At 38.8% G+C, this 18276-nt stretch overlaps 4 protein-coding genes across 5 annotated transcripts; 2 read left to right on the forward strand and 2 right to left on the reverse strand.

Annotated features, from left to right (window-relative positions):
* Nucleotides 1–7619: 7619 nt before the first annotated feature.
* On the reverse strand, nucleotides 7620–9035 carry LOC120420101 (uncharacterized). Of its 2 annotated transcripts, XM_039583049.2 has the most exons (3): nucleotides 8634–9035; nucleotides 8372–8572; nucleotides 7620–8311 (listed from the first exon to the last, which is right to left on the reverse strand). In XM_039583049.2, exons 2-3 carry the CDS (start codon nucleotides 8387–8389, stop codon nucleotides 8006–8008), a joined length of 324 nt encoding a protein of 107 aa, XP_039438983.1. In that variant the 5' UTR covers nucleotides 8390–8572; nucleotides 8634–9035; the 3' UTR covers nucleotides 7620–8005. The 2 variants fall into 2 exon arrangements, with proteins under 2 accessions (XP_039438983.1, XP_039438982.1); XM_039583048.2 differs by having other exon boundaries at nucleotides 8372–9035.
* A 67-nt stretch (nucleotides 9036–9102) lies between these two features.
* LOC120420091 (uncharacterized) lies at nucleotides 9103–10994 on the forward strand. Its single transcript, XM_039583023.2, has 3 exons — nucleotides 9103–9306; nucleotides 9374–10516; nucleotides 10582–10994. The coding sequence occupies exons 1-3, from the start codon at nucleotides 9235–9237 to the stop codon at nucleotides 10729–10731; spliced, it is 1365 nt and encodes a 454-aa protein (XP_039438957.1). The 5' UTR covers nucleotides 9103–9234; the 3' UTR covers nucleotides 10732–10994.
* A 2139-nt stretch (nucleotides 10995–13133) lies between these two features.
* On the reverse strand, nucleotides 13134–14816 carry LOC120420128 (uncharacterized). The gene is made up of 2 exons (XM_039583079.2): nucleotides 14678–14816; nucleotides 13134–14610 (listed from the first exon to the last, which is right to left on the reverse strand). The coding sequence occupies exon 2, from the start codon at nucleotides 14564–14566 to the stop codon at nucleotides 13523–13525; it is 1044 nt and encodes a 347-aa protein (XP_039439013.1). The 5' UTR covers nucleotides 14567–14610; nucleotides 14678–14816; the 3' UTR covers nucleotides 13134–13522.
* Nucleotides 14817–14892: 76 nt separating this feature from the next.
* LOC120420127 (uncharacterized) lies at nucleotides 14893–16869 on the forward strand. Its single transcript, XM_039583078.2, has 2 exons — nucleotides 14893–15035; nucleotides 15093–16869. The coding sequence occupies exon 2, from the start codon at nucleotides 15101–15103 to the stop codon at nucleotides 16298–16300; it is 1200 nt and encodes a 399-aa protein (XP_039439012.1). The 5' UTR covers nucleotides 14893–15035; nucleotides 15093–15100; the 3' UTR covers nucleotides 16301–16869.
* Nucleotides 16870–18276: the final 1407 nt, after the last annotated feature.

Genomic DNA, 18276 nt, shown 5'->3' on the forward strand with positions numbered 1-18276 from the left:
ATCGTGTGCTCTTTCAAAAAAGCTTAAAACATCCAGGCCCTTGTTCTAGAAATCAGGAGGAAATTCAGTGTTTTTGTGAGAACTTAACACGTAGCCTTATGTGTGGGACAAATTTGATTTGCGTTTTCCGCAGATTGTTGTTTTTGCGTATGAGATATTTATGCGAACATGGCCAGTAAGGCCTTATGCGAGGCCCAATGTAAATTTTTATGTACAACGAAAAAAACACGATTAAAAACAGTAATGGTTTTATCACGGACGAACGGACATGTCACTAGGAACAAATTCTTCAAATTTCTGAAGCAAACTATCACTTGCGCCATCTACATTCAAGTTGTCGAAGTAGCATCGCGCGATTACGTATGATTTCTCAAAATGTCTCATGCAATAATTAATTAAAACATTTAGCATTAGTATGGTGCTAGAAACTGTTTTTTGGCATTAAGTTTGTATTTTTAATATAAATTCATACGACCATTTCAAAAAGTGTCCATGAATTTGCATCATCGGCTCACTTTGTTTACGTTTTAAACCACGTGGCGCGAAGATTTTGAAAAAAGCGATCTCGCTTGCGCAGGTTTTCGCCAAGAAGAAGTAAAAGAAAACCTGCTTCACTTTTTGAAAGACAACATTTTTTAGATAGATCAACTATGGAACGACCTGTCAAGTAGGATCTTTTCGGTCAAGAAGGATCGCGAAGTTATTTTTTTTTAAATTGATTTAAAAATCCATTTCTGGAGTTTTGTTTTAAAGGTCCAATGAACCAAATTTCCAGTTTTTGTTGTTTGGGTGTTTTTGAAACCTCCTTGAGTCAGGGGTATTAAAAAAAACACACAAAAAGCAAAAACTGAAAATTTGGTTTATTGGACCTTTTCAAAACAAAAAAATCTCCAGATTTTAAATCCTTTTCGGTCGTACAAAGGGTCATTGTACTAAGAAAAATAAGCTTTAACGTTGTGAACGAAAATATCACAAATTTAACCTTGATTTTAGGACTCAATAGAGATATCCACGCGCGAGAGTGTGTTAGTTTGTAACAAAATTTACACGCACACAAAGGCAAATCGAGTAGAATGATTCGTCTGTCAAAATCAGCTGTGTCCTTTGTTATACCACGAGCACGTGGTAAACAGCTGGTTTCTACAGACGCATGGCTTTCTACCTAAGGTACTCGCGATTGAGTGTGTAGTAGTGCGGTTGTCAAAATCGCTATCTCTGACTCTCTCACTCCACTGACACTGACATTGTTTATGTTTTGGTTTTCCTGGCACGGTCCATTGTTCTTTTGTTATTGTTTTGGTTTTAGTGGCACGGGGTCATGCACTCACACTAATGCAAAGCAAGATGACGAGTACCTTTGATATACAGCCTTGCTACAGACGATTGAGCTACTCGATTTGCCTATGTCTGCGTAAAAAAAGTGTAAACAAAATCAGCTGCTTGGAATTCAGCCAATCACAATCGTTCAAAACCAAAACAATAGAGATATCCACGCGCGAGAGTGTGTTAGTTTGTAACCAAATTTACACGCAGACATAGGCAAATCGAGTAAAATGATTCGTCTGTCAAAATCAGCTGTGTCCTTTGTTATACCACGAGCACGTGGAAAACAGCTGGTTTTTACAGGCGATATGTCTACTCGATTTGCCTATGTCTGCGTAAAATTAGTGTAAACAAAATCAGCTGCTTGGAATTCAGCCAATCACAATCGATCAAAACCAAAACAATACATTAATTACAAATACTAACACAGAATCATGGTGTGCGTGATAGAAACCGTGGAGATCTCTATAGAGATCTCCACGGTTTCTCTCACGAACACCATGAACCTGCGTTAGTATTGGTATTTATAATATTGTTTTGGTTTTGATCGATTGTGATTGGCTGAAATCCAAGCAGCTGATTTTGTTTACACTATTTTTACGCAGACATAGGCAAATCGAGTAGACGAATTCGCCTGTAAAAACCAGCTGTTTACCACGTGCTCGTGGTATAACAAAGGACACAGCTGATTTTGACAGACGAATCATTCTACTCGATTTGCCTATGTCTGCGTGTAAATTTTGTTACAAACTAACACACTCTCGCGCGTGGATATCTCTATTGAGCTTGGAGGATGAGAAGATGTTTAAATCTGGCATGAAAGATGAAAACTAAAAGAGGTTCGACGGCCGAGTCAACGAAAAACATCGTTCCTTTTTTGGCTTCTTCTCCGAGGGCAAGAAATCAACTGCAACGACTGCAAAGTGCCTGCACTTTGCCGCACAAAAAAAAAATAAGTTGAAATGAGTCTAAGTACTGATCAAAACAAACAGGTTTTTTTCGGCAATTGAGTTCGCATATGCCAACTCAGAATTGAGAAGGCAAACAATAGAATTTCCATCTCAACAGTGAGATCGATTAAAAGAAATCGATTTTGAGACATTTTTCTCAAAAATTGCGATCGGCTGGCGTTTTGGCGTGTAAGGTTCCTTGGAGTAGAATGAGGTTTGGGTGCCCTCCTCATTCAAGCCTTCGGACTCCTAGGTTCGAGCAGAAAACATATATATACACTCAAAAAAATATTCACGTTCAAGTTACGTGAAAAGCTATGTGGTATTTTTCCACTAAAGTTTTCACGTAACTTCTACGAGGCGGCCCAGTAGAAACGGAATTTGCTTGACCAGATCATTTCACGTCGTTTCTACGTGCTTAACACGTAAATGCTAAATGAATCATCTGGTGAACGAGTGTCTTGCGAACCTTCGAGGTGAACGGACACTAGAGCTGCGGTATTTTTTACTACCTAAGCTCAGAGTTATTTCAAAACAAAATTCACAGTCTTTTTAAAGACTACCTGAGTTATTTTCCAAAATTCTAAACAGTCTTTTCAAGACTAACCCCGCCTGAAATTTTGTTGTATTTTACAAACGAAGCCATCTTTTTAAGAGAACTTTGCTTGCAAAATGCGTCAAAACAAAGGTAAACGCAAATCTTCTGAAGATTTGGTCGTTACGTCGGTGAAGCGTTTGAACGCTAAACCGGCTAACGGAAACAGAAAAAGAAAACAGCCTCTTCTGAGGTCTGATTCTGATTCTGAATGTGAGGTCAATCCTCCAATTCCATTGACAAACAGTTTCGGTGTTTTATCCGAAACTGATGACAAGGAACCTTCTCCTCGTACTGAGCCTTCTGCCGTCGAGAAACGAGTAAAGGCTCCGCCAATTGTAGTGACTTCCGTCTCCGATTTGGCCAGCTTTCGAACGCAACTGAAGAATTGCAAGGAAACTTGCAATTTGAAGGTTTCGTTCCAGCTTGGTCGAAGAGGAGAATGTCGCTTGTTGACGGAATCTTTACAAGATCACCAAACTTTTGTTGGTTATTTGAAAAACCACAAACACAATTTCTACACGTATGAGACCAAGAATGCTCGTCCATTCAAGGCGGTCTTGAAAGGTCTCTCCAACGACTTGTCGGTGGATGAGATCAAAAACGAACTTAAGGTGTTACTTGGCTTTGCCCCATCCCAAGTAATACCGATGAAGAAAAAATCAAACGGGAATATTTCTCGCTTTGGTTTGACTTCACAATTTTATCTGATTCATTTCAACAGAAATGAAATCAACAATTTGAAACTTTTGGACAAAGTTCAGTTTTTGTTCCATGTACGGGTAAAGTGGGAGCATTTTAAGAAACATGGCGGTAATGGCCAGAATCTGACCCAGTGCCGGCGTTGCCAGGCATTCGGTCACGGTACTGATCATTGCGCCATGGTTCCAAAATGCATGGTTTGCGGGGATTCTTCTCACGACAAGGACAATTGTCCCGTGAAAGAAGTCACCCAATTTAAATGTGCAAATTGTGGTGGAAATCACAAATCAAATTTTTGGGATTGCCCCATCAGAAAAAAGGTTTTGGATTCTCGTGCTAAGCATCAGCCGAAATCCAAACCGAAATTTTCTCAAAGTCAGGTTGTACCTGCATCTTTAAATCAAACGTTCGTGCTGTCTCACTCGAACAATTCTAGAAATACCCCTACCGTGGAAAAGTTAGGTAACAACAATGGCATTTCTTATGCTAACGTCGTTTCGGGTTCATCCACGAATTTTAAATCCTCTACCAATCTTTCTGAAATTGGGCAGGTACCTCAAATCTCATTTGAAAAAATTTCTGCTGGCAACGCTTTGGGATCTTCTGATCTCGGCGATGTTACGTTTGAAAAAATGACTTTTTTGCAAAACTCACTGTTTGGTTTGATTCAAACAATGAGTAATGCTACATCCATGATAGAAGCAATCCAGATTGGATTAAAATTTGCGAATGATGTTGTTCTTACCCTGAAGTTTAATCATGGATCTAAGTAATTCCATCAATATTATGAATTTTAATGCTCGCTCTTTAAAAGCGAAAGAAAATGAATTTTTCAACTTTTTACGAGTTCATAACGTGCATGTTGCTGTTATAACCGAAACATTTTTAAAAACTGGCACTTATTTGAAAAGTGATCCAGATTATAAAGTTATAACTAATAACCGAATGAATCGAAATGGCGGTGGAGTTGCAATAGTTATCCACCGTAGTATGACTTATAGCACGTTACGTGACTTTAAGTTAAAAGTTATTGAAAGTTTGGGCATTGAACTTGAAACTTCTTTTGGGAAAATTATGATTGCAGCTGCATATTTGCCATTCCAATGCACTGGGGAAAATAAAAATTATTTCAAAGGGGATTTGAATAAACTTACTCGGCATAGATCTCGATTTTTGATCATCGGTGATTTTAATGCCAAACACCAATCTTGGAATAATTCAAAAGTAAATTCCAATGGTAAAATTCTGTTCAGAGATTGCACTTCTGGTCTTTATTCGGTTTTATACCCGAATGGGCCTACTTGCTTTTCTTCTGTTAGAAATCCATCAACAATTGATTTGGTGTTGACAAATCAAAGTCAGTATTGTGGTCCTTTAGTGACTCATGCTGATTTTGATTCTGATCATCTTCCAGTAACTTTTTCACTTTCTCATGAAGCAGTTACCAGACCCAATAGTTCTGTGTTTAATTACCACAAAGCTAATTGGGACAGGTATCAGCATCATATTGAGAATAATTTGAATCATGATTTTGTTTTAGAAACCAAAGCTGATATTGATTCAGCCTTGGAATCTTTAACTAATGCAATTTTGGATGCTAGGAATATTGCTATTCCTAAAGTCCAAGTCAAATTTGATTCTCCCATTATTGATGACGATCTTCAGCTTCTGATTCGTCTGAAAAATGTTCGCCGAAGACAGTATCAACGTTCTCGTGATCCTGCACTGAAGCGAATTCAAAAAGATTTGCAAAAGGTTATTGACCACAGATTCACTCTCCTGCGAAATGAAAAGTTCGCAAGAGATGTCGAACAAATTAAACCTTATTCCAAACCTTTTTGGAAACTTTCAAAGGTTCTTAAGAAACCTCAAAAACCAATCCCTTCTTTAAAAGATGGTGATAATATTCTATTAACTAATGGGGAAAAAGCTCAAAAACTTGCTCAGCAGTTTGAGAGTGCTCATAATTTCAACTTTAATGTTTTGAGTCCTATTGAAAATCAAATTTCAGTAGAATTTCAGAATATTGTTGAACAAGAATTTTCATCAGATGAAGTTTTTAATACGGATCTGAATGAAATAAAATCTATTATCAAAAAATTTAAAAATATGAAAGCCCCTGGTGAGGATGGCATTTTTTACATTTTAATTAAAAAATTACCAGAAGCAACTTTAAGTTGCTTGGTCAAAATTTTCAACAAATGTTTTGATTTGGCATATTTTCCCAGTAGTTGGAAAAATGCCAAAGTAATTCCGATTTTGAAACCGGATAAAAATCCTGCTGAAGCCTCAAGCTATCGGCCCATTAGTTTGCTTTCATCTATTAGTAAATTATTCGAAAGAATGATTCTTAATAGAATGATGACGCACATTAATGAAAATTCAATTTTCGCTGATGAGCAGTTTGGATTTCGCCTTGGGCATTCAACTACTCATCAGTTGTTGAGAGTTTCAAATTTAATTCGAAGCAACAAATCTGAGGGCTATTCTACTGGCGCTGCTCTTCTAGACATAGAAAAAGCATTTGACAGTGTTTGGCATAAAGGTTTGATTGCGAAATTGAAAAGGTTTAATTTTCCGATTTATATCGTGAAAATTATTCAAAATTATTTGACGGATCGTACTCTGCAGGTATGTTATCAGAATAGCAAATCTGATCAACTACCTGTACGTGCTGGCGTCCCTCAAGGAAGCATTTTGGGTCCAATTTTATACAATATTTTTACTTCTGACTTGCCTGATTTGCCCCCAGGATGTCAGAAATCACTTTTTGCTGATGACACAAGCATCTCCGCCAAAGGCAGAAGCCTTCGTGTCATCACAAGAAGATTACAAAAAAGCTTGGATATTTTCAATTCTTATTTGAAAGAATGGAAAATTACTCCAAATGCTGCAAAAACTCAACTTATTATTTTCCCTCACAAACCAAGGGCTGATTTTCTTAAACCAAAAAGTCATCACATTATAAAGATGAATGAGGTAAATTTAAAGTGGGAGGATCAAGTGAAATATCTTGGACTTGGTTTTGACAAAAACCTTACTTACAAGGATCACATTGAAAGTATCCAGGTTAAATGTAACAAATATATTAAATGTTTGTATCCACTTATAAACAGGAATTCTAGACTTTGTCTCAAGAATAAACTGTTAATTTATAAACAAATTTTCAGACCTGCCATGCTTTATGCTGTGCCGATCTGGACAAGCTGTTGCTTAACCAGGAAGAAAAAACTTCAGAGGATTCAGAACAAAATTCTGAAAATGATTCTGAAACTTCCTCCCTGGTTCAGCACCAGTGAACTTCATCAATTAGCCGAAGTTGACACTTTGGATGTTATGTCCAATAAGATAATTGATGCATTTCGACAAAAATCATTGCAGTCTTCAGCTGCATTGATCCGCTCTTTATATAGTTTATAAGTTAGTTTTAAGGTATCCCTTTTCCCTTTTGTACATGTAGGACCTCCTACATTTGAAATCACTGAATAGCGAAAGCTACAATATTTCATGAATAAATGAAAGTTGCTAGTATTTAAAATTGAGGTGAAAAGTCATCGTTTGTGATTGGACACTCAATAATATTTTAACTGAATGAATGTACATGGAAAAGAAATTTGAATAAATATAAATTAAAAAAAAAAAAAAAAAAATCATCTGGTGAACTCTACATGAACGTTTTAGTAATTGTTATAGGAATTTTCTAGTACGAATGCAATTAAATTCAGTTTTTTTTGTTGGTGTTTGAAAAAAGAAGAAAAAAATGCAGTTTTCAAATCATCTCAGATCTTATCTTATCTCAGAGTTATCTAAGCCCGTTCTCACGAACACTAGCACGCCATTTGTTTTGCTGGACGGTACAAAATTTAACCTCACTTTTTTTCGTGTACGTACACGCAATACATGCGCACGTAGATAACTCTATTTAATAGAGACCACAAAAGACCGGGCGTCATTAAAGTGGTATCAATCTGTGTTAAATTTTAACACATGTGCTGATTAATTTCATTTTTGCGTATAAGGTTAAGGAAAACGAGGAAAACTGCACTCAGCCAAAACATCCTTTACAAGCCATAAGGAAACCGTATAGATTTTTTCCATACGCTTGCCATATAGATTTCATAGGAACATTGAATGGTTTTTTTCCATATGAAAACCTTATAAATTTGATATATGACTGTTTTTTTGCTTTTATATGCAAACCTTATAGAATTAAAGTATCCGAGGCTCGCTGTTTTTTACTTATACAGTAAACTTATGAATGTAATTTTCTCTTTATATTGCTACAAGTAATCTTGTAAACAAGAAAACGTTGTTTTAAGTTAAGAAATATGATTTCAGTACTTTTTATTCCGATTACAATCAGATCTTAACAACATAGTTTTACATTAATCTAAAATAATATCTGCTGTTAACTTCGATAACATTACGCGACATCCTATCGACTGTGCTCATTTCTATAATGCTTAAGATACCCTTTTTCCAATTGCTTCGTAAGCCCAGCATCCGGAATGTCCACATCTACATGGGTCGTGCCGGCCGCTTGGGACGTGTCAGATGCCTTGGATGTGTCGGTCGCTCGGGACTTGCCGGCCGCTCGGGGCGTACTGGCCGCTTGGGGCGTACTGGCTACAATCACTTCTTGGCTGCCTACAGCAGTGCTGTCGAATTCAGCGGACCGTTGAAGCGACGTCTTCGGTTGAAGTGTCCCAGAACCATGGTGGGACTGGACAATGATTTTAGGCTACAAATTTTATAAAATGAGCTTTTGATACGAGAAATAACTTTTATGTTTATGTTTTACCTCTTCCAAGGAACTCATTTCTAAGACGCCCGGATTCACTTCCTCGTCGTCTGGATCGCTCTCGACCAATTCAGACCCTGTTTCACGGTCCGGAATGAACTTAACCTCAATATAATCCTGACTAAGTCCCTCTTCCGGTGGGGCTGGATCTTGGGTTGGATTTGTTTCGAACTGCTCCTGGACAGTCACACTCGTTAAGTTCTGTAAAGTATTGAATATAAAACTTATTTACTTAAATCACAAATTTTGTTAATATTCTTACATTCCGGGTTCTCCACAACAATTGCGTCCCAAAACAAACAAATTGTTTCCGGGAAAAGCAATCCGAGGCGCTTTTCGAATGCCGTCTGGCCAATAGTCACCAAATCAACTGTAGTTAGGCCAAACTGCGAGAAAACACGTTCTGATTCCGCCGGAGCGTCTCCGAAAAGATCAGCGATGAGTGTCAGCTCGTCGTACGAAACGGCCATCTTCACGTTTGATTTTATATGGCAAGATTATGATTTTTTCACATAAACAATGTGTATCAAAGTCATAAGCATACCTTATAAAATTGAAAGCTTATGCGAATATGTATAAGGTCGCCTTATGAATTGAAAAATTAATGATTTCTCAACTGGTTATATGGCTGACCATATATGTTTTAAAAGTTGTTTTGGCTGAGTGTGGGTAATTTTCATAACATTTTGAAGATTATCCAACGAGCGTCCAAGCTCATCAGGAAAAAAAAACCAAAAATTGGAAAACTGTCACTTTTGTTCTGTGCTTATCTTGATTAAAATTTGAAACCAAATTAAATTTAATTTTCAGCTTTTTTACTATAAAGTAATTGCCCAAAGTTGCACAGCAGTCATCAAACTAAAATGGAAGTGAAAGAAAATCAATCCGTTCCGACTTCCCCGGTTGTGCCCTCCATCGACGATCTTCCAAATGAGGTGAAAGGATTCACATTTCCAGTTCGGATTAAGTTTCGAAATAATCGACTTTTTCCTTCAAAACCAGGTCCTCGTCATGATCTTCCGCTTGCTTCCGTTCGCCGACCGTCTTCAGGTGTGCATCGTTTGCAAGCGCTGGAATGGGCTGGTTTTCAGTTTCCTCGACGAGCACATTTTCCTGTGCCTTAGCCAAGAGGATCGCAACGTTCCGGAGGGAGCATTGTCCGAGTATCGGACCTACCGGCAGGTTAAGCTGTGCGGAAGTACTTTCGACGGTCTGGAGGATGTTCACGGCGAACGGATTGAGGCATTGGCCGCTGGGGCAAGGAGTTTGGTTCTGGAAATTCGCGAACCGCAAAAGGAAGAGTTTGTCCAGCTGTTGCGGAAGTTTTGCCACCTTCGCTCGCTGACGATGAGTTGTGAGGAGTTTTACGTGGTTGACGAGGAGGATGAGGGACGTGGGCTGTTGCCCAACTTGGAACGGCTGGCGTTCGAGCAGCTGGGTGATTTTCGGGACTCGGATTCTCCGGATCTGCTGAAGTTGTTCATGCGGAACCGGACGATTCGTCACTTTGTCATTCGCTATTGTGATCCGGATTTTCACAAGATTGTTGAATGGATGGATTTGCTGGAAGCCTTGGCTCCCAGATTGCTCTCGCTGAGCTTGAACATCAACTGCTTCCTGGCGCGCTATCCTTGCGAGATGAAATTCAAGGCGCTGAAGGTCCTCTACTTGCGGGTTCAATTCAGCGTTGAAGGTTTTACCGCGGACGAACTTACCCAGGCGGTCTACCGAATGGCCAACCTGGAAGATCTGACGATCGTGTTTTTCGCCATGGTTGGCAAACATCCTCTGAAGTTGGACGGCGTTTGGCAATTGACCAAACTAAACAAGTTTATCGCGAATGTCGATTCGTTCGTGCTCCCCGAAATCATCCAACCGATGCCTCACCTCGAAACGCTTTCGATAAAAATCAATGACGCCACCGAACTCCAAAAGTTAAAGCAGCTCTGCCCGAACCTCAAAGCGCTCGAAATCCAATCGATCGCGTTCAACCGAGAACTCTGGCTACCGCTAGTGACCGCGTGGCCCACGCTGGAGAACCTCAACTTCAGAGTCGGCAACCAGTTCCTTGGCGTTCGTATGCTGAAAACGCTGCAAAGTCTGTCGAATCTTCGCAAGCTGGCCTTGTCGGGAGTTTACAAGGCGGTATGGAATCAACCATTCTAGTAACATTTTCAAAATTATTCAACAAATCATTTTAATCGTTTCAGGCAAATCTGTCTATTCTGGACCCAGTGCTGGCCATCGCGACGCTCCAGGAGCTTCACGCCAAGGGCACCTGGAAGGGCAGCGTTTCCGGGTTGAACCGTTTCTGTCGCGTGTTTGTCAACGAAAAGTTTGTTCCACGTTCCGCGGCCTAACTTAACGCATAACGCAAGCGGAAGATTTAGAAGGGTCTCACTTCCAGGGCCAGAGTGGCTCGAATCGTTCTTTTTATTTCTTTTTATTTCTTTTTTATTGCCGGACAAGATTTGCTTTGATTTATAATTAATATTTTTTTAAATATGGTTAATTTTCTTATCTTTCCCTTCTGTATTACAAGGGAAAATAGAAATCAACAGTATAAAATCGATTGAAGGTTTCAGTTACGCATAAATAAATAAAATAATTAATTCATTCAAAATTGCGTGGAAAATAAATTAAAAAAACAACATCACATGCCTGTCACTCATGTCGGGAAATCGGGAATGCATGGTTGAAGAAAAAGACTCCTACACCTGGACTGAGCTAACGACCTAACCTTTTTAGATTAGACCGGGGCCAACATTTACTTCCCCGTCCGACGGAAGGCGTGATCAGACAAATCTCGTCTCGAAAAATGCCACCGGTACCGTCTGGGATCGAACCCAAGCCGACTGGGTGAGAGGCAACCACGCTTACCCCTACACCACGGTTCCCGGCAAAAACCACTTTTTTCAAAAAATCATAACTCTGTGCCATTTCAACCGATTTTATGCAATGTATGTCGTATGAAACTTTAAAATGCCGTTTTGACAATGTCTGGACCAAAGAGCCAATGTCTGGAAATATTTTTATCGGATTCATCGGACAATTTTACGTAACATACTAAAAAAAATTAAGGAGTTCATTAACAGGATTCCTAGATATGATTTAAAAAAACGTGTTTTTCGACGCGTTTTGCGTATTTTAATTATGAAAAATTTGGTACAGTCATCCCTCATATTCGGAACAGTTTACAAATCTGCCAATGTTCAACAAATCATAAAAAATCGATAATTGAACATAATGATTTGCTTTTTCCTTCATGTGAAAGCTTTTCTTGCGATCTTTCGAATGCTGTATCGAATAACTGCAAATTTTACCATTTATATGAAGTTTTTGAAGAAAAACTTTGACCCTTGAAATCCGCAAATTTGGAACATTTTTTTCTTACAATGTAAACAAATTTTTTTTTCTCTCCAAGAGTACATATTTTTTACAAAAAAAAAATGACTTCTCACTTTGTAACCAATAAAACTCAAGCTTAGTGATGTTTTAAACATAGTTTGATAATTTTTTTTTGTGAAAATATCAATTAAATTCAGGTGTTTCACAATTGTGGGAGGCACAATAACATCCCACAATGATGGAACAGGCAATTTGGAGGCAGTTTTTTGCTGCTCTGGATATTTAATAGTTTTGAAATGAAGTTTTTTTGTTCAAAAAGTACTATTTTTACTAGTGACATAGCAAGAGAATGTCCAAATAAAGGTCCTAAAAATAGCAGGGACGACAGAAAAGTTGCATTTAGTATCCTATTGACAAATTACCACAAAAGTGTTCCGAATTTGTGGGTGTTCCGAATATGTGGGATGACTGTACCCAAACAACTATAGGTCATTGCTAAAATTTTAAAGTTATCGCAGTTTTAGCGTGCGACGCGTAGAAAACCTCGGATTTTATTTTCAACAATCATATTAGGGCGTTGTTAATGAACTCCTTAATTTTTTTAGTATGTTACGTAAAAATGTCCGATGAATCCGATAAAAATTTTGCCAGACATAGGCTCTTTGGTCCAGACACTGTCAAAACGGCATTTTAAGAGGCAGTATTTGTAAATATTGCTCGGTTTGTTCTAGAGGTCGTATCGAGGTGCTCCGATTTGTATGAAACTTTCAGCGTTTGTTTGTCTATACATGAGATGAACTCATGCCAAATATGAGCCCTCTACGACAAAGGGAAGTGGGGTAAAATGGGCTTTGAAGTTTGAGGTCCAAAAAACCTAAAAAATCTTAAAATTGCTCGCATTTCCGTAAAACTTCATCAATTCCAACTCTCTTAGATGCATTCGAAAGGTCTTTTAAAGCACTTCAAAATGTGCCATAGACATCCAGGATTGGTTCGACTTTTTCTCTTAGCTTTTGCAAATTACTGTCAAAAATGGATTTTTTTAAAACCTTAATATCTTTTTGCAACAGCCTCCAACGCCCATACTCCCATAGGTCAAAAGATAGGTAATTACATGGACTATAAGCCTATGGTATTAACTTTTTGGCCAATCGCAGTTTTTCTCATAGTTTTTCGATTTTTCTAGAACAAACATTTTACAACGTTAGTTTTTGCCCTGTAGGCCGCCATAGCGGCACTTTTTGGTCTCAATTTTGTCATATTCGAAATCCTCGGACAATTTCACGTTTGTTATAAGTATTGGAGCTGTAAATTTTATTTAAAATATAATTAAATAAAACATTTTTGAAAAAAGAAATAGATCTTATTGCGCATTTTGCACTTTACTAGAGTCCTGCGCAATTATTTTCATCACAGTACCTTTTTATCACAGTGATTTTTCATCACAGCTGTATGGTTTCCAAGGGTTGCCAAGGAAAGCTGTTTATGTTTTGATTTGTATTTTTGCATTGAGTGGCAATGTTATTTATGAAAGATCAACTTTTATGAGTTGTGTTTTAAAACACTATCTAAAGAGGAAAGGAACGGATTTTTGGGAAGTAGGTACAAGAGCGTTTTGTGAGTGTGTAGATGTTTCTAAAAAGACTTTAATTTTCATTGTTTTCAGCAGCGAATCGTAAGTGCATCGAACCTTGGTGAATCAGAGTTTTACAAATACAACACATTTGCCGATGCAATCATTTTCTCGAGTTTTCAAATAAAATCAGTTTTTAGGCTTTACAATATATTTATTTACAAAATCCGTTACGCGGACAGGTTTGCAACATTTTGGTGCATCCGCTTTGTCGGATCAAACTTTCCTCCTCTTATGTAACCGCAGTGACGGAACAAATTCTCCATCGAACGATCGCAAAACGTTTGGAGAACCTCTGCAATCACGATCTTGATGTCTTGCTTGGAATTTTCTCTGTACAGGAACCTCAGACGATCCTTGACCAGACCGAACACTATCTCAATCGGATTGTACATGGGACAATAGGCGGGTAAAAAGATCGGGATGATTCCCAGTGATCGAAGGTAGTAAATGATCATGGGATCGCAATGTATCCGAGCGCCATCCATTATCCAAATGGAATTTGCGCCCGGATAACGCTCCACATTGTTGTCGCGAATGAACTTCTGGACACACTCGAAAAATTTCGTCCTGTTGAAGGTGCCCTCGGTGTCATAAACTTCAGTCATACCGTTTTGCCCTAAGAAGCATAAAAGAGAAACCCTAGGCTTCCTCAGGAACTCTCCGGTACAAACTAGTCGCTCTCCTTGCATGCAATATCCCTTGTTGCGTAGGAGCGTCCGATTGTCGAAGCTAACTTCGTCAAGAAAAAGTAGACAGTGGAAGTCCCAGAGCAGGCTTGCCAACTCCTGCCAGTAACGAACGATGTCCGCTGACCGGATCTGAATGGCTCTCCTCTCGATTGTCTTCCAAGTAAGTCCAGCGTGGTGCAAAATTCTGCAAACCGTTGATGCTGAGATGGTTAACCCGAATGTTTGCTCAAACATTTGCTTCGTTTCTCCCAAGAACAATGTCGGTTTTTTCTCATATTGCTTCAGAATCCAGTCTATCTTCTCAACTCCGAACTTTTTAACGTCCCGTTCATATTTCTTCCTTGAGAAGAATCCGTTGGCGGCGTATTTGGAGACCCAGCTTGTTATTGTAGAAATGTGCTTGCGGTAGATTTTGGCCAGTTTAGTTTTGGTTAACCCGAGGAAGTAATATCCGTAGAGAGCGTGGTAGACCGTATTTTCTGTAGCTCGCTTTTTGAGCTGTTCGATTATAATATCACCCATTAAGACGTCTATATTCGAAGCTTATGAACCGAAAACTGACTTAGCTGCAAACATAAAAACACAATTGAAAATTAGATACACTTTTAATGAAATACCTAAGACGAGCAATACCAAAACAACAGACAGGCGCGCGGACAAAAGATCTCGTTCAATGCAATCGCCGTCGAGAAAAAGCAGCAGGACACTTTATACCGGACGATCCCGAGCAAAGCTCCGTTACAAATCACCCTAGTTTTGATCTTAGATTTCTTCAAATTTAGGTAATTAGTTCTAGAGCGTGCAATCGAAAACAACTAATCCAGAGATTGAAATAAGTGACAGACTCTAAACAACGAGTGTCAACAACATTTGAAATAACCATGCTGGCTGAGATTCAAATTTTTTTAAATCCAAGTAATCTACCTGTCAAGCCATTTGCACTTTCAAAACATTGATTGAACACAACTCGTGCTGATTAGATCGTTGCAAGGTAAGAACTTTTTTCAAAAGAATCTTACATTTTAAAAAAATCGTTGGTTCCAAACAGAGTCCACCATGGAGAGCGGTGCACCCAACAAGAGACCACGCTTGGACGACTCTCAAATCAATACCGACGACGAAGCGGAAACCGTTTACGACAAAGTATACAATCCGGACTGTGCGCTTGATACGGATGAGTCGGAAAGCGACGATGTTGAGGGGCAAGTACGTAATCTGCTGGGTACTGTGTATGGTGATCAACCTGTTCGAGCATCGACAAGCACCAAGGCTTCAGTAAACGTCGACGCCTCTGCCGGGGTCTCCACCGTGTACTCCAAAGAGAAAATCCCCGATGGAAAGTACGGATTATGGGTTCTAATATCTATACGCGACTTCAAGGGACATTCCTCGGGGAAGGAGATCGGAAAGTGGGGTGTGGCAGGTGAAGATGTCCAGACGTTTCTTCACAACAGCTGGGAACTGTGTAAGCAGTACCTTAAGCAGGAAGTCGTTTTTTCAACGGAGCAGCAAGGTGGTGAAGCACGGCCAGCATGGCTCGGAAGTGATCCACAAGAATCTGATTTCGGCAAATTTGTGCTTTTCAACGACAAGTCGAACCGTAGACTTTATGCACCAGAAAAGCTAACGGAAAACATTCTGCAACACTGGCGCAAAAAGGAAATTCACGTGCTTTTGCATCAGTATTCCTTGTCAGTAAGCAGCAAAGCTGTTTTTAAAACCGTCAAGGAAGCTTTGCTGGATCCGGCAGAAAAGGATAAATCTGGAGCAGCAGCTATAAGAGCCGAAGAAGACGTTGTTAAGAAGCTTCGAGAGGTACACGGTGACAAATGGAGGGCCCATGACATCGCATGGAAAATGTGGGCCACCTACATAACCGCTGGTGAACCGCACCAACATTCCCAAATGCTGCTAGAACCACCACCGGCGAACATCGTGCAACTATTTGCAGCCAAGGAGTCAGCAGTTGTACGGAACATTCAACGAAACTTCTCAATGGCGCATAACGTACAAGCAGGATATCCGAATGAAATCGCTACTCTTCGTCAAGCCGCAAACATCTTAAAAGAAGGAATCCAGACGATAACCTCGCAGTTCCAGATTCTGGATCGAAGCATTGAGGCTTTGGAGGCACGTTCAAGCTGCACTGGCTCGTTCATCGATGCTGCTGAGGATGCGGTGCGCGTAGAAGAAACTGATTTTTCTAACACTCTTGCTGAACACGTTGGAACGCAGAACGATAACGAACACATGTAATTGCCTTGTCCTGAAATATAATTACTCTTCGATAGTTTAAAAACTGTTTTAATTACGAATATTTAGAACCTATCCACTAAATTACTAGCTAGAAGTGACTTTAAAACCCTAATAAACTAGTTGCTGGTTTCCGCCTTGAGAAAAAAACAAGTTCAAAAATTGCGTCTTTTGATTGAGCTACACCAGCAAACGGAAGTAAGAAGGAAGGATTGGGCTTCAAACAAAACGAACTTGTGACACCGAGGGTACTTATTCTTCTGGCGCCAAGACACACGACTGTTTCACTTAAAGGTAATTATATAACCTTCCCATAAAGCAGACCACATATGAAGGCTCTCAGAACACAGAACTGGGTAACGGATCTTGATCGGACAACAATTTCCATAATATTTTATCTGTGTTTCTCAACTTTTTCGGGGACTTTTTGTTTATTGGAATAAGCTGTGATGATAATTTTTTTTCTGGCAACTGTGATGAAAATAATCCCGCAGCACTCTAGCAAGGTGCAAAGTGCGCAAAGTTGACAGTTCTCAGTCATGCAAAGCAGTGTGATGAAAAAATCTAGGCCTAGCACGATTGACACAAAACTCTATAAATTGCTGCAAGGCGCAATATTTACCCTGTGATCAATACGTCAAATGCTGTATCAAGTAGGCGAAAACCTGTTTTACTCCTAATTAAACAAATTGTTAAAAAATATTTTAATTCATTCTTAATGGCAATTTTTCCAATCAAATTTACAACTCCAATACTTCTAACTTACGTGAAATTGTCCAAGGATTCCGAATATGACAAAATTGACACTAAAAAGTGCCGCTATGGCGGCCTACCGGCCAAAAACTAACGTTGTAAAATGTTTGTTCTATAAAAATCGTAAAACTATGAGAAAAACTGCGATTGGCCAAAAAGTTAATACCATAGGCTTATAGTCCATGTAATTACCTATCTTTTGACCTATGGGAGTATGGGTGTTGGAGGCTGTTGCAAAAAGATATTAAGGTTTTAAAAAAATCCATTTTTGACAGTAATTTGCAAAAGCTAAGAGAAAAAGTCGAACCAATCCTGGATGTCTATGGCACATTTTGAACTGCTTTAAAAGACCTTTCGAATGCATCTAAGAGAGTTGGAATTGATGAAGTTTTACGGAAATGCGAGCAATTTTAAGATTTTTTAGGTTTTTTGGACCTCAAACTTCAAAGCCCATTTTACCCCACTTCCCTTTGTCGTAGAGGGCTCATATTTGGCATGAGTTCATCTCATGTATAGACTAACAAACGCTGAAAGTTTCATCCAAATCGGAGCACCTCGATACGACCTGTTACACATTGGTGAAAAACTCGCTCTTAAAGTTTCATACGACAAACGTTGCATAAAATTGGTTGAAATGGCACAAAGTTATGATTTTTTGAAAAAAGTGGTTTTTGCGAAAATTAACGAAAATTGCCATTTTTCGGACCACCCTAACACTGCGTAGGTCACCCTAATGGCCAAACAAACAAAACATTCGAGTCTATTTCGGCCAGGGATCCCCCAGAAAATTTGTGTGCCAGATCCGAGCACTTTTGTTTTTTTTCATGCTGTTTTCGTGGGGAATTGCTGAGCATTTTAAAAAGTTTCTGTCGCCAAAAAAATGCATTTCTCTGCGTTTGGGTTTATTCAAAAATCTTTTGAATTTTAGAAAATTTTCGACGAACAGTACCGCAAAAACATTTTTTTCGGTAAAATTTTCGATTTTGTCAATCTTACATTTTTTCGAAAACTAATGATTGCAAAACAACTAAACTAGTGTAAGATGCATTTTTAAACACTTTTTTGAAGTTTTTTCATTCAAATGTTGAGATGAATTGTTATTTATTTTTTTATGTTAAAAAAATTTAAAGAATTATGCTTTAAAGCTTTTTATATTTAAATAATTTCAGAAATTTTCAGCATCAATTTATTTAAGAAATGAAATCTTAAAAAATAGCTTTCAATAA

This window comes from Culex pipiens, chromosome 3 (assembly GCF_016801865.2).
Source record: "Culex pipiens pallens isolate TS chromosome 3, TS_CPP_V2, whole genome shotgun sequence".
Classification (NCBI taxonomy): Eukaryota; Metazoa; Arthropoda; class Insecta; order Diptera; family Culicidae; genus Culex; species Culex pipiens.

Excerpts from the sequence above, each read along its gene's own strand:
- LOC120420128 (XM_039583079.2), bottom strand. The coding sequence starts at position 14,566 with ATGGGTGATATTATAATCGAACAGCTCAAAAAGCGAGCTACAGAAAAT.
- LOC120420127 (XM_039583078.2), top strand. The coding sequence starts at position 15,101 with ATGGAGAGCGGTGCACCCAACAAGAGACCACGCTTGGACGACTCTCAA.
- LOC120420091 (XM_039583023.2), top strand. The coding sequence starts at position 9,235 with ATGGAAGTGAAAGAAAATCAATCCGTTCCGACTTCCCCGGTTGTGCCC. Across the intron at positions 9,307-9,373 it reads TCGACGATCTTCCAAATGAG|GTCCTCGTCATGATCTTCCG; the intron begins GTGAAAGGATTC and ends CTTCAAAACCAG. Across the intron at positions 10,517-10,581 it reads TGTCGGGAGTTTACAAGGCG|GCAAATCTGTCTATTCTGGA; the intron begins GTATGGAATCAA and ends TAATCGTTTCAG.